Source organism: Schistosoma haematobium, chromosome 1 (genome assembly GCF_000699445.3).
Source record: "Schistosoma haematobium chromosome 1, whole genome shotgun sequence".
NCBI lineage: Eukaryota > Metazoa > Platyhelminthes > Trematoda > Strigeidida > Schistosomatidae > Schistosoma > Schistosoma haematobium.
In genome coordinates this window covers 16,520,155-16,535,946 of record NC_067196.1, presented here as the reverse complement: position 1 = coordinate 16,535,946, position 15,792 = coordinate 16,520,155, and the positions used below count along the sequence as shown (strand labels likewise).

The 15,792-nt window shown below is 41.3% G+C and overlaps 2 protein-coding genes across 2 annotated transcripts in view; one reads left to right on the top strand and one right to left on the bottom strand.

Annotated features, from left to right (window-relative positions):
• Positions 1-15,339, bottom strand: part of ABCF1_1 (ATP-binding cassette sub- F member 1) — a 29,837-nt gene extending 14,498 nt beyond the window's left edge. The window contains exon 1 of the mRNA XM_051211530.1: positions 14,729-15,339. The gene's annotated coding sequence lies outside the window, so the exon portion shown is untranslated. The remainder of the gene's footprint in view (positions 1-14,728) is intronic.
• Positions 716-14,252, top strand: MS3_00003681 (uncharacterized protein). Its single transcript, XM_051211542.1, has 3 exons — positions 716-3,083; positions 5,339-6,406; positions 8,662-14,252. The coding sequence occupies exon 1, from the start codon at positions 1,192-1,194 to the stop codon at positions 2,848-2,850; it is 1,659 nt and encodes a 552-aa protein (XP_051073265.1). The 5' UTR covers positions 716-1,191; the 3' UTR covers positions 2,851-3,083; positions 5,339-6,406; positions 8,662-14,252.
• Positions 15,340-15,792: the final 453 nt, after the last annotated feature.

Below are 15,792 nucleotides of genomic sequence, written 5' to 3'. Positions count from 1 at the left end.
TGTTAGTCAAACTAACCCCTCTATGGTTATCACAGGATGATTTTGACCCCTTCTTATATATTGGGACAATCAGTAATTGCGACCAGTCAGGTGGGGTTACGTCCAACTCCCTGATTTTAGCTAAAATATTAGTCAAACTAATCGCTAACATTGGATATGATATATGAATAGATAAATGACTAGTAGAGGCAAGTGGTTTTGTTACTGTCTCTACGTTACAAGCGTAAAACATACCGCTCTGAAGTTGGAGTCCTGATTGGTTATCATAACTTGAGTCCTTATAAAACCGACGTTCATGTTTTATTTTGTAGACCTGTAATCATCCTGATTAGAAATATGTTGATTACGCTTATAACTATTAATTCGTGATTGTAATTAAAGTGGTAAATGCGGTGTATGGATGTCTGAGTTTTCTATCATGAACCTGAAGACTAAATCAAGAAGTAGTAATTACTAAAAGCTAGTTATATAAGTGAAGTAACGTTAATTCCTCTAGAATCACTGTATACAAAGTATGTTTTGAGACTTTCTTTGAAGAAGCCAACATGCGAAACCGATAGAATCATTTCAGAAACTGGATTTCTGGATTACTGCAAGTGCCAACAACAATGTTCAAGACCCTGTCGATACCTCAGTCAGTCGCAACGTAGAACATGTACGTCTGTAAGTCAGTTCAAGTTGTCATACACCATTAGCATAGACTTAAAATTGTCAGCCCAAATCCCAGCATAGTAGAGGTAGTAACCGTAACAGGGGTAAAGGGAAAGACTAAACATCGAAAATACAGTTCGAGAAAGTATAAGTTATTGAGACAAAGACATATATGGCCTGTTAGCGGGATATAGACTGGATTAAAGCATGCTCAATGCATGATTGCTTTGGTGCACGCTGATTGGCTAATTCTTATCCAATCAGCACTAGTCGATAGTTGGAGAATACTCTGGAATCTTCTTATGTAAAAACTATAAATATACTGACATTTTCTCTATTGTGCTTCTGACGTGCTTCTTACTTCCATCTAACCTTGTTATTTGGAATATAATCTCTTCCTGTTCAACCGTGTTTTGATTTGGGGACTTGTCGAGTGAATCGGTGTCCGAGAATACTAAGCAATAGGAATAGCTGGGTCATAACCGTAAGAAAGAGAGATTTATAACAGTGGCGACGGGGAAAAAGGAAAACAAATTCAAGATGCCCATATCAGATGACCAGCTTAACCGAATACTACAACAACAGCAAGCACAACTTGATGCACAAATGCGGTTGTTGGAGACTCTGACTCAACAGCTTAACATCCACTGCTCGAATTCACATGCTATTTCAAGTACGTCTTGTGATGCAGTCGCTAGTAGCATCCCAGAATTCATCTATGATCCCGAAAGTGGAAATACTTTTCTCACGTGGTTCAAACGTTGGGAAGATACATTTAGAACAGAATTCTGTAACCAAGACGATGCGTGGAAGACCCGATTGTTGGTACGTAAGTTGGGAAGCAATGAACATGCACGTTTTGCTGACCATATATTGCCAAAGTTACCTCGAGAGCTCAGTTTCGAGGAGACGGTATTTCAGTTGTCAGAGATATTCGGCGAGTCATCCTCGTTGTTTAGTATTCGATATCGGTGTCTAAATTTGGTGAAACGCGAAGCCGATGAATATGGTGTTCTAGCAGACATCGTCAACAGAGAATGTGAACGTTTCAAGTTACGCTCGTTGACTGATGACCAATTTAAATGCTTAATATTCATCAAAGCTCTTCAGTCACCACAAGATGCTGAGATCAGGACTAGACTTTTAGCTCGACTGGATCAAGACCCAAACGTCACACTCAGAACATTGACAGATGAGTGTAAGCGTCTACAAAGCATCAGACATGACAACGAGTTGATTGAACAGGTAAATCCTAATTTAACCTGCGGTAGTGTAAATACTATTACTAGGTTAAAAGTTCAGAAGCCTTTAACAACTCGTAACAAACCAAGGACTGCATGCTGGTTATGCGGTGATTGGCATTATGCACGATTCTGTCCATTCAAGAAGCATAAATGTCAGGAGTGCAACAAACATGGACATAAAGAAGGTCACTGTCCACCGAAGCGTACGTCTCAGCCTAAGAAGAAGCATAAACGTCCTCGACATGTGAAATCAGCCGAGTCTAAATCTCTTTCTCTGGTAGCTGCCTTTCAAACAAACTATGACATTCAGAGAAAGTATGTGACCATCCAGATCAACGGCATATCAGCTCGTCTTCAAATTGACACGGCATCAGATATCACGTTAGTCTCTAGAGAAACGTATAACTTGCTGGGTAACCCGCCAATGAAGCCATCTAAGAAAACGGCTAAAAACGCATCAGGTGGTGTGCTAAAACTGGTTGGTGAATTACAGTGTGAATTTTCCTTCAATGGAACTAACTGTACAGGAATATGTTACCTAAAAGAACGGTCAAACCTTGATCTTCTTGGTCTAGATATGTTAGACAAACTTGGAATAATGGATGTACCAATTAACAGTGTCTGTAACGTATCGCGTTCATCATTGGACACCCCATTACTTCCAAAGAAGACAGGTGATAGGTTACTAGGAAAACCGAAAACAAAAATACGAACACATTTCGATGTCATCCGTCCTACGCCAGCTATTGAACCCCAACGAAACCTATCGATGGAGAATCAGTTCAACCGACATCATGGGGCACAAAGACGATTGGTTCACGGTGGGACAAAAAGTGCTTGCTATGGACTATCGTGGGAAACACCCTACATGGACAGCCGGTCGGATCTTGAAAAAGAAGGGGAGTGTGGTTTACGAGGTGTCAGTTGGCTCGGAAGTTTGGGTACGTCATGTTAACCAATTGAAAGCAACCTCGATAGCCAGCAACAAGATTCAATATCGATTACCTCTTGATGTTCTGCTAGACACCTTTGAAATCAAAACGCCGGGAATAGACACATCAGTTTCTGTGCAAGAAAAGAGTGATACTTCTCTATTGCCTAGACGATGGACTAATCGAAAGCACAGGCCAGTCACTCGGTTGCAGTTGGACCCTAGCACCAGATCCTACGAATCTGCTCAAAGGGGAGGTGTTAGCGGGATATAGACGGGATTAAAGCATGCTCAATGCATGATTGCTTTGGTGCACGCTGATTGGCTAATTCTTATCCAATCAGCACTAGTCGATAGTTGGAGAATACTCTGGAATCTTCTTATGTAAAAACTATAAATATACTGACATTTTCTCTATTGTGCTTCTGACGTGCTTCTTACTTCCATCTAACCTTGTTATTTGGAATATAATCTCTTCCTGTTCAACCGTGTTTTGATTTGGGGACTTGTCGAGTGAATCGGTGTCCGAGAATACTAAGCAATAGGAATAGCTGGGTCATAACCGTAAGAAAGAGAGATTTATAACAGTGGCGACGGGGAAAAAGGAAAACAAATTCAAGATGCCCATATCAGATGACCAGCTTAACCGAATACTACAACAACAGCAAGCACAACTTGATGCACAAATGCGGTTGTTGGAGACTCTGACTCAACAGCTTAACATCCACTGCTCGAATTCACATGCTATTTCAAGTACGTCTTGTGATGCAGTCGCTAGTAGCATCCCAGAATTCATCTATGATCCCGAAAGTGGAAATACTTTTCTCACGTGGTTCAAACGTTGGGAAGATACATTTAGAACAGAATTCTGTAACCAAGACGATGCGTGGAAGACCCGATTGTTGGTACGTAAGTTGGGAAGCAATGAACATGCACGTTTTGCTGACCATATATTGCCAAAGTTACCTCGAGAGCTCAGTTTCGAGGAGACGGTATTTCAGTTGTCAGAGATATTCGGCGAGTCATCCTCGTTGTTTAGTATTCGATATCGGTGTCTAAATTTGGTGAAACGCGAAGCCGATGAATATGGTGTTCTAGCAGACATCGTCAACAGAGAATGTGAACGTTTCAAGTTACGCTCGTTGACTGATGACCAATTTAAATGCTTAATATTCATCAAAGCTCTTCAGTCACCACAAGATGCTGAGATCAGGACTAGACTTTTAGCTCGACTGGATCAAGACCCAAACGTCACACTCAGAACATTGACAGATGAGTGTAAGCGTCTACAAAGCATCAGACATGACAACGAGTTGATTGAACAGGTAAATCCTAATTTAACCTGCGGTAGTGTAAATACTATTACTAGGTTAAAAGTTCAGAAGCCTTTAACAACTCGTAACAAACCAAGGACTGCATGCTGGTTATGCGGTGATTGGCATTATGCACGATTCTGTCCATTCAAGAAGCATAAATGTCAGGAGTGCAACAAACATGGACATAAAGAAGGTCACTGTCCACCGAAGCGTACGTCTCAGCCTAAGAAGAAGCATAAACGTCCTCGACATGTGAAATCAGCCGAGTCTAAATCTCTTTCTCTGGTAGCTGCCTTTCAAACAAACTATGACATTCAGAGAAAGTATGTGACCATCCAGATCAACGGCATATCAGCTCGTCTTCAAATTGACACGGCATCAGATATCACGTTAGTCTCTAGAGAAACGTATAACTTGCTGGGTAAACCGCCAATGAAGCCATCTAAGAAAACGGCTAAAAACGCATCAGGTGGTGTGCTAAAACTGGTTGGTGAATTACAGTGTGAATTTTCCTTCAATGGAACTAACTGTACAGGAATATGTTACCTAAAAGAACGGTCAAACCTTGATCTTCTTGGTCTAGATATGTTAGACAAACTTGGAATAATGGATGTACCAATTAACAGTGTCTGTAACGTATCGCGTTCATCATTGGACACCCCATTACTTCCAAAGAAGACAGGTGATAGGTTACTAGGAAAACCGAAAACAAAAATACGTACACATTTCGATGTCATCCGTCCTACGCCAGCTATTGAACCCCAACGAAACCTATCGATGGAGAATCAGTTCAACCGACATCATGGGGCACAAAGACGATTGGTTCACGGTGGGACAAAAAGTGCTTGCTATGGACTATCGTGGGAAACACCCTACATGGACAGCCGGTCGGATCTTGAAAAAGAAGGGGAGTGTGGTTTACGAGGTGTCAGTTGGCTCGGAAGTTTGGGTACGTCATGTTAACCAATTGAAAGCAACCTCGATAGCCAGCAACAAGATTCAATATCGATTACCTCTTGATGTTCTGCTAGACACCTTTGAAATCAAAACGCCGGGAATAGACACATCAGTTTCTGTGCAAGAAAAGAGTGATACTTCTCTATTGCCTAGACGATGGACTAATCGAAAGCACAGGCCAGTCACTCGGTTGCAGTTGGACCCTAGCACCAGATCCTACGAATCTGCTCAAAGGGGAGGTGTTAGCGGGATATAGACTGGATTAAAGCATGCTCAATGCATGATTGCTTTGGTGCACGCTGATTGGCTAATTCTTATCCAATCAGCACTAGTCGATAGTTGGAGAATACTCTGGAATCTTCTTATGTAAAAACTATAAATATACTGACATTTTCTCTATTGTGCTTCTGACGTGCTTCTTACTTCCATCTAACCTTGTTATTTGGAATATAATCTCTTCCTGTTCAACCGTGTTTTGATTTGGGGACTTGTCGAGTGAATCGGTGTCCGAGAATACTAAGCAATAGGAATAGCTGGGTCATAACCGTAAGAAAGAGAGATTTATAACAGTGGCGACGGGGAAAAAGGAAAACAAATTCAAGATGCCCATATCAGATGACCAGCTTAACCGAATACTACAACAACAGCAAGCACAACTTGATGCACAAATGCGGTTGTTGGAGACTCTGACTCAACAGCTTAACATCCACTGCTCGAATTCACATGCTATTTCAAGTACGTCTTGTGATGCAGTCGCTAGTAGCATCCCAGAATTCATCTATGATCCCGAAAGTGGAAATACTTTTCTCACGTGGTTCAAACGTTGGGAAGATACATTTAGAACAGAATTCTGTAACCAAGACGATGCGTGGAAGACCCGATTGTTGGTACGTAAGTTGGGAAGCAATGAACATGCACGTTTTGCTGACCATATATTGCCAAAGTTACCTCGAGAGCTCAGTTTCGAGGAGACGGTATTTCAGTTGTCAGAGATATTCGGCGAGTCATCCTCGTTGTTTAGTATTCGATATCGGTGTCTAAATTTGGTGAAACGCGAAGCCGATGAATATGGTGTTCTAGCAGACATCGTCAACAGAGAATGTGAACGTTTCAAGTTACGCTCGTTGACTGATGACCAATTTAAATGCTTAATATTCATCAAAGCTCTTCAGTCACCACAAGATGCTGAGATCAGGACTAGACTTTTAGCTCGACTGGATCAAGACCCAAACGTCACACTCAGAACATTGACAGATGAGTGTAAGCGTCTACAAAGCATCAGACATGACAACGAGTTGATTGAACAGGTAAATCCTAATTTAACCTGCGGTAGTGTAAATACTATTACTAGGTTAAAAGTTCAGAAGCCTTTAACAACTCGTAACAAACCAAGGACTGCATGCTGGTTATGCGGTGATTGGCATTATGCACGATTCTGTCCATTCAAGAAGCATAAATGTCAGGAGTGCAACAAACATGGACATAAAGAAGGTCACTGTCCACCGAAGCGTACGTCTCAGCCTAAGAAGAAGCATAAACGTCCTCGACATGTGAAATCAGCCGAGTCTAAATCTCTTTCTCTGGTAGCTGCCTTTCAAACAAACTATGACATTCAGAGAAAGTATGTGACCATCCAGATCAACGGCATATCAGCTCGTCTTCAAATTGACACGGCATCAGATATCACGTTAGTGTCTAGAGAAACGTATAACTTGCTGGGTAAACCGCCAATGAAGCCATCTAAGAAAACGGCTAAAAACGCATCAGGTGGTGTGCTAAAACTGGTTGGTGAATTACAGTGTGAATTTTCCTTCAATGGAACTAACTGTACAGGAATATGTTACCTAAAAGAACGGTCAAACCTTGATCTTCTTGGTCTAGATATGTTAGACAAACTTGGAATAATGGATGTACCAATTAACAGTGTCTGTAACGTATCGCGTTCATCATTGGACACCCCATTACTTCCAAAGAAGACAGGTGATAGGTTACTAGGAAAACCGAAAACAAAAATACGAACACATTTCGATGTCATCCGTCCTACGCCAGCTATTGAACCCCAACGAAACCTATCGATGGAGAATCAGTTCAACCGACATCATGGGGCACAAAGACGATTGGTTCACGGTGGGACAAAAAGTGCTTGCTATGGACTATCGTGGGAAACACCCTACATGGACAGCCGGTCGGATCTTGAAAAAGAAGGGGAGTGTGGTTTACGAGGTGTCAGTTGGCTCGGAAGTTTGGGTACGTCATGTTAACCAATTGAAAGCAACCTCGATAGCCAGCAACAAGATTCAATATCGATTACCTCTTGATGTTCTGCTAGACACCTTTGAAATCAAAACGCCGGGAATAGACACATCAGTTTCTGTGCAAGAAAAGAGTGATACTTCTCTATTGCCTAGACGATGGACTAATCGAAAGCACAGGCCAGTCACTCGGTTGCAGTTGGACCCTAGCACCAGATCCTACGAATCTGCTCAAAGGGGAGGTGTTAGCGGGATATAGACTGGATTAAAGCATGCTCAATGCATGATTGCTTTGGTGCACGCTGATTGGCTAATTCTTATCCAATCAGCACTAGTCGATAGTTGGAGAATACTCTGGAATCTTCTTATGTAAAAACTATAAATATACTGACATTTTCTCTATTGTGCTTCTGACGTGCTTCTTACTTCCATCTAACCTTGTTATTTGGAATATAATCTCTTCCTGTTCAACCGTGTTTTGATTTGGGGACTTGTCGAGTGAATCGGTGTCCGAGAATACTAAGCAATAGGAATAGCTGGGTCATAACCGTAAGAAAGAGAGATTTATAACAGTGGCGACGGGGAAAAAGGAAAACAAATTCAAGATGCCCATATCAGATGACCAGCTTAACCGAATACTACAACAACAGCAAGCACAACTTGATGCACAAATGCGGTTGTTGGAGACTCTGACTCAACAGCTTAACATCCACTGCTCGAATTCACATGCTATTTCAAGTACGTCTTGTGATGCAGTCGCTAGTAGCATCCCAGAATTCATCTATGATCCCGAAAGTGGAAATACTTTTCTCACGTGGTTCAAACGTTGGGAAGATACATTTAGAACAGAATTCTGTAACCAAGACGATGCGTGGAAGACCCGATTGTTGGTACGTAAGTTGGGAAGCAATGAACATGCACGTTTTGCTGACCATATATTGCCAAAGTTACCTCGAGAGCTCAGTTTCGAGGAGACGGTATTTCAGTTGTCAGAGATATTCGGCGAGTCATCCTCGTTGTTTAGTATTCGATATCGGTGTCTAAATTTGGTGAAACGCGAAGCCGATGAATATGGTGTTCTAGCAGACATCGTCAACAGAGAATGTGAACGTTTCAAGTTACGCTCGTTGACTGATGACCAATTTAAATGCTTAATATTCATCAAAGCTCTTCAGTCACCACAAGATGCTGAGATCAGGACTAGACTTTTAGCTCGACTGGATCAAGACCCAAACGTCACACTCAGAACATTGACAGATGAGTGTAAGCGTCTACAAAGCATCAGACATGACAACGAGTTGATTGAACAGGTAAATCCTAATTTAACCTGCGGTAGTGTAAATACTATTACTAGGTTAAAAGTTCAGAAGCCTTTAACAACTCGTAACAAACCAAGGACTGCATGCTGGTTATGCGGTGATTGGCATTATGCACGATTCTGTCCATTCAAGAAGCATAAATGTCAGGAGTGCAACAAACGTGGACATAAAGAAGGTCACTGTCCACCGAAGCGTACGTCTCAGCCTAAGAAGAAGCATAAACGTCCTCGACATGTGAAATCAGCCGAGTCTAAATCTCTTTCTCTGGTAGCTGCCTTTCAAACAAACTATGACATTCAGAGAAAGTATGTGACCATCCAGATCAACGGCATATCAGCTCGTCTTCAAATTGACACGGCATCAGATATCACGTTAGTCTCTAGAGAAACGTATAACTTGCTGGGTAAACCGCCAATGAAGCCATCTAAGAAAACGGGGACTTGTCGAGTGAATCGGTGTCCGAGATTACTAAGCAATAGGAATAGCTGGGTCATAACCGTAGGAAAGAGAGATTTATAACATGGCCGAATACTAGTAATCCACAAATATCCTCTACTCCTAATGGCCATGCTTTACACCCAGTGAACAGAGTGAGCTGCTGAACAGGAAACTCGTCCTTTGATAGGCAGACGGATATTTCCTCTACGCTGAAAGCGACACAAGTTGCCAAAAGTCAATCGAGCCTTCTGAATCCGTCCCGAGATTTCGTCAGACACCAGTCCATTAGTACTGAAGAGACTCAGGATAAGTAGTCGATGCGTCCAACTACTTCGCTGCTTACCATTAATTAAGGTGATGACACAAGCAAAACCCGAAGCAACATTTTACATTTGCAGGGAGAGAACCACATCCCAAACATGCTTGCAATGTTACTTAATGTGATTAGAAGACTGCACTTCGTCAGCGTCTTCAACAATCAGAACTATATCATTTGCGTATTCTAAGTCAACAAGCGAATTTCCTGGTAGATGGCCAATGCCTGAAAAGTCAAACGATGAAAGTGTTATCTATAAAAGCATGTCTATGGAAAAGTTAAATAAAAATGGTGAAAGTGAACAACCTTGAAGTAACCAATTACGACGACAGTTTCTCATCAGCTATCACTCGATCAGTAGTGTTCGAGTAGAGAGACTGTAAAAGGTTCATGTACTTCTTTGGGATACCTCTCAATGGCAGACACTGTCACAGAACTTCACAATTAACGGAGTCGAACGCCACCTTAAGGTCAAGGAGTACAACTATAGTCAGACGTCTATGATCCAGGGCCCGTCAAAGGGTGAATATTTGGCCTATACATTCACGTCTAGGTCTGAAACCTGCCTGGTCTTCTCGGATTTGCTCTTCACGGGATCTGGTCAGACGTCGAAGTATTATTGAGAGTAATATCTTAGACACAATATTAGTTAAACTAATTCTTCTGTGATTTTCACAAGAGGATTTCTGCTCTTTCCTATAGACTGGGACGATCAGTGATCGAGAACAGTCAGATGGAACTACATTCAGTTCCCAGATTTTAGTCACTGTCAGGGAAGTCCTACTCATTACCTTCTCGTGGTGGGGGTGTTGTTTACGAAGTTGAGAGGACGAAAGGCGAATGTCCGGCACTCTAACCGAGTTGGTTGGTGGATATGGAGGATTCACCTAGAGGAGTTGGAAAACCCTGATTTTAAACCAATGGTGCAAAAGGGCCACAGAATCCTGAGGGGACAAATGGCGTATGAATCAATTATTGGTCATCGGCTACCATGGGACTGCATCTCTTTACGTTGCTTTACTGCCTTGTGGATCAGTCAGTCAGCTACAACGTAGGACCAGGCACATATGTGCATCGGTCCAGGTTGCCATACCGCATCAGCACAACAAGATGAACACCGGATTCACAGCAGTGGTTAGGTCAAAGGTGGTAATATATAAGAGAAAGATTGCATATAGAGATATAGTACAAGAAGAAAGGATTGGTTCGTAGAAAGAAAGATATGAAGTGATTTTAATCTCTTAGTTTAAGGGAAGACAGAGAGTGTATACACCGACGCCATTGTGATCGATTCTGAGCCATGTCACCAAGAGTCTCCAACCATTGGTTACGATAGTCACGCGGACCCCAACCAAGTAGTCTGCATCTACCAACATGGCTCAGACTACAAGTTAGTGACTTCAAACACTGATGCCACATCTTGGTTTGGCCGCCCCTAACTTTCTTCCAACCACCTCCAATACCGGATAGCATTGCACGTCGTGGTAGTCGGTGTTCAGGCATACGTAACACGTGGCCCAACCATCTCAGTCGATGAAGATTCATAACCTCATCAACTGATTTACCATCATTCCCTAATACCCTGCGTCTAATCAGACATTTATGTCGAAAACTCCAGGTGTGGTCACCTAAGGAAACCACCTGTTTCGGTCTGGACACACGGGTAGTATCACAGCCTACACACAAATCAAGTGACTTGTGTATTCGGTACCCCTTTGTACCAATGTTTATGTTCAAATAAATAAATAAGACCTCAGTTAATGTAACTGCTAAAACTGGACTAACATCCTTGAGGCCAGTTGAACTTTTTCATAAAGGCTTTTGTCCATCGGTTCAATCTCTTGAATTGAGGGAATAACAGTCCCATCTTTTTTCGAAATAGTTTCACTAACAGCCGGGTTTTTAGTAACCGTTACCTTGATAAGTCTGAACAGATGTCTATTGTTACCTATCGCTGCTCACGATTATTACGTAGACTCTTTATCAGCCTACGTTTAAGCTGCCTCCGCTTCTCATTGTGTTCAGAGCCAGACGAGATAGGTTTCCGAGCATCTATCAGTGCTATAGAGGCCGCTGAAACCCACTGATTTTTCTTAACCTTTTGGTTTAAGTTACTAGCATATATCACTGCTATTTCTACAGCTTTTTACGTATCATACCAAACTACCTCGGAATGAATGTCACTTTCACCTGAAATATATTCTTAACTTGTTAACTATCAAGTTGGACTCTAAGGGGTTTATTGATGTGGCTGCTCCACGTCAAGGACTCAAACAAATACGTGCTTAAACTAGAGCATGATTCGCGTCTAAACATTTGCTCCAGAATGAGCAACAGTCTTCAATTGAGCTCCTCCAACAATGGCTAATGACAATATGATCTATTTGAGTCCGTCGATGAGTTGATTGTGATCTTCACACCGGACGATGTTTTTCCTTATGTTCGAATTTAATGTTCGCCAAAAATAGACGGTCATTTGGGTACAGTTGCAACAGACGGTCGCCACTATGTTCGTTGAGTCGCAACACTATAAGATCTGCCTAAGTACCGTTTGGTTTGGTTTAATTTACCTACTTGGGCATTCAAATCACCAGCCACTATGACGACATCCGAGCCTTTAACTTTTTAAAGTCGGTTAGATAGCTGTCTATAAAATCCATAACTAACTTTATTTGAGCTTAATTCAGTTGGAGCATGGGCATACAACGAAAAGGCAACGGCGTTTGTCTCTATCTTTTCGGATTCTTACTGGTTCGTTCGAACAGAGCATAAGAGATTGTTTATTGGAATCCAGTCTAACAGAGCCTGTTCTGTTTTCGAACTCAGTACTATACCTACATCAACGAGACCACGGAAAGTAGTAGTGGGGTCTCCAGATACTCGACGGGTAAATTTTGCCGGTTCTTTATACTGAGAAAATGAGGTCAAATGAATGGCTGTACTTGGATACTGTATGCGTTTCGGAGACGCAGCACACGTCAATGACGCGAGATCCCAAAGTCCTTGTTAAAGAGGCCTTTCGTTCTATCTGACACAAGGCTAGAACATTGAAAGCTCCAACATGTAGTTTAGAGCGTGGTTTCAGATCGCGAGTAACATTTCGTGAACTCAAGTCATTAGTGGTGCGTGGTGATAAAGATATACGAGGAGGGTTGACCACAATGATGGAAGAATTCCTAAAAGGTGAGAGATTTGGTCATCATTAAGATGATCTCGAGTGATGATATAGGTATGAGGTGGGTTGTCATTTTCTGACTGCCTACATCATTAAGGGACACTTGTTCTTGAACGTACTGAGAAAGAAGCTGAATTAATGGTGGTCTTAACGACCTGAGAGCGTAACTGAAGAGCCCAAGGGACAACTGCTTGAGACCGGTCGATCAAGGCCTTTAATAGAAAGTTTCTGATCCGTTAGCTCCGCACTTTAAAAGACCTTACCACTAGAGACGGGTATTCGTAGGGCAAGGCGAGGTGTGACATTTCAATCGACCTTTTCTAACTTCTTACTTCTGTTGCGAGAAGGCAACATTGCTACATATGTTGGTTGTCAGAGAGAAACACCTTACTGCTGTCACACACCTTTACAATCAGAAGTACTTCACATAATTAATGGATGATACTTCAAATTCCAAAATAAAACCTAAGTGGTGATTAGCCTCAAGCGATGCAGTGCCTGAGTGTGCACCCAAAACCTTTGGATATACTGGGTTTGATAGTTTCGAGGACCAACTTGTGAAAGTCATAACACCCTTGATAAACAAATACATGAAATGAAAAGTCTTCCTATATTCGGTTATGAACTTCCTTGAACCATGCAAAGGTCGCACTTTCTAAGCTTTCGACAGAAATTCATAGATTAACGAGTGAAAATCGAAAAGCTTATGGTTTAGGCGCATGGTAAAAGTCTCCTCTGGGCTAAAGAGTTTTGAAATACAGAGCAGTGATTAAATTTGTCAGTAATACTGAACAAAAGTCATCTAAATTTCCACATCAGAGACTAGCTACTACTGGCCTGGCTGAAGATCTTCAGATAGTTTTGAGAGGTAGCGAAATTATAGCACACGTAAATTTTTCTAAGTTAGATTCTATGCACGACAAATATTGATTAAAATAACGCTGTGAACAGTAATCAAATAAAACGGCAATGAACTAAAGATAGGGTTTTGTTAAATCAGCTGGGCTACTCTGGTAACAGTCTGGGGAAATTGCAGCTTATATAGTACAGAAGGATCAGCAGGGATGTGATCACAATAGCAATAATCCTTTGCCTTAACATGCCAATTAGGACTCAGTACTAAACAACACGTAATATGAAATAACTTTGTACCAGAACAGGCACGAAGACCCATGTGAACCTTTTCGTAGTTAAAATTCCTAAACCGAGGAATTTTCTACTCGAAGTAACAGTTATGATGCCTTGATGTCAATATTCCAAAAAAGACTTGGCCATTAATTGGTTCTGTAGGTAGAGGAAGATTATTCCCAGTGTTAATGTTTAATCATTAGATGAGACTATAATTTATGGACGAACCAATCATGTTTACGATAAGGTCTAAGATTTTGGCGCGAAATCCATTCACGCACTTGACTAATTAGTTTTGGCATGATAGCTGATGTCAACTCATGGTAAAAACCCTAAATCTAATTCCTAACCCTAACCATCAACTGTTAATCATAATCCTTATTCTTTAAACTGCTTTATAATTCTCATTTAGCCCTAGTAAGTACGTAGACACTCTCAAGGTCACTATGGCTTCGCTCAAAAGTCGTCCATGAACCAGTCACACTGATCGTTACTCTTAGGATTAACTTTTTCCAGCTTTGGTCCTGAAGGAATAAGATAAGAGTGATAATTACTATAACCAAAAACAATCCAAATGTCCAGAATTATGATCTAGTCGATGGTTAGAGTTAGGAATCAGATTAAGGGTTTTTATGACGAACTGACATCACCTATAGTGCCTAATATGCATTTAGCCAAATGAATAAGTGAGTTGTGCGATAAAATCCAAGAAGTGTTATCTTATATCTGATTGGTTCGTCCAAAATTATGGTCTCGCCAGTTTAAATGAAAACATAAGAGGTTATTCACAAAATGTTGAAACGTTGGAGAAACATAGTATGTCAGTGAAACAACGCTGAATACATGAACAGGAACACAAAGCACATATTTTATTGCAATTCATGAACTGATAAAGTTAGATATTTGAGCCTAGTATGTTATATATTTGGACATTGAGGTCTATGAGAAAATAAAAAAGCAGCATGTACCGAAGTCTCATGGGAGCATACAATATCACTTACATTCCAAACTTAAATTGGCGCTAATCAGGTCCGGACAAGTCCGACACAAGTACTTGACAGCCACCAGAGCACCGAAGAGATAGGAAATAAACGTCGCGCCTCACATTCAACCTACAATTTATGGAAAGGATGACCTGAGCGATATGAGTAGAAGGTGTAAAGAAATATGAGTTTAAAAAAGTAACATCGTCGCCTGGAGGCTTTACAGTAACCACGCTTCTTGGTTAGTATGTATTCTAAGTCTTCGAAATTGGGTGCTGATCACATTAGTTTTGACGGACTCACCTAAAGGCGCTTCGTCATGTATCCGCACCATATGACTAGTGGGAACGCCGTGCTCAACATCCCCTGCAGTCGCTAGCCAGATGAGATTAGTTGTTGTTAAACTTCAAGTACCTGCGGCATCTTCAACAGCTTGGATCCGACTGTAAATTCTATAAGTGAGGTTAATTTCGGTAGTCCAAAAAGCGTTATAATTTCTTAGTGTTGACCAGAATAATGTTACTGATTTACCTCCTTAAAAATTAACTCACGTAATAATTTATTCGCCTGGTTAACCAAAACTTACAAGCCAGAGGAAATTAGGAAAAGACGCTTCAGGTGGATTGGAGGACATACATTGAGGAAATTATCGAACTACATCACAAGGCAAGTGCTAACTTGAAGGGGAAAAGGAAGGTGAAAGATCAAAAACCATATCGGGTCGGGAAGTGGAGGCGGACATCAAAATAATGAATGACAACTTGAAACAACTGGAAAGCATTAATCAGGACAGAGTTGTTTGGAGAATGTCAGTGGGCGGCCTATGCTCCTCCACGAGGAGTAACAGGAGTAAGCCGTCATATGCGCCAAACTATACACATTCATAGGAGCGTCGAAATACATATGTAGGGACGTTGAAAAATTGTTGCTGAAAAGGGTTGCATCGTTTATCTGCTGAAGAAATTAACAAACGACTTGAATATGAACAAGCTTAAGTGAGGTAAATGTGTTATAACGGATACATATAGTATGGCGGACTAATTCGATTCGGATAGAATTATTTCAGTGAACCCACTTTAATC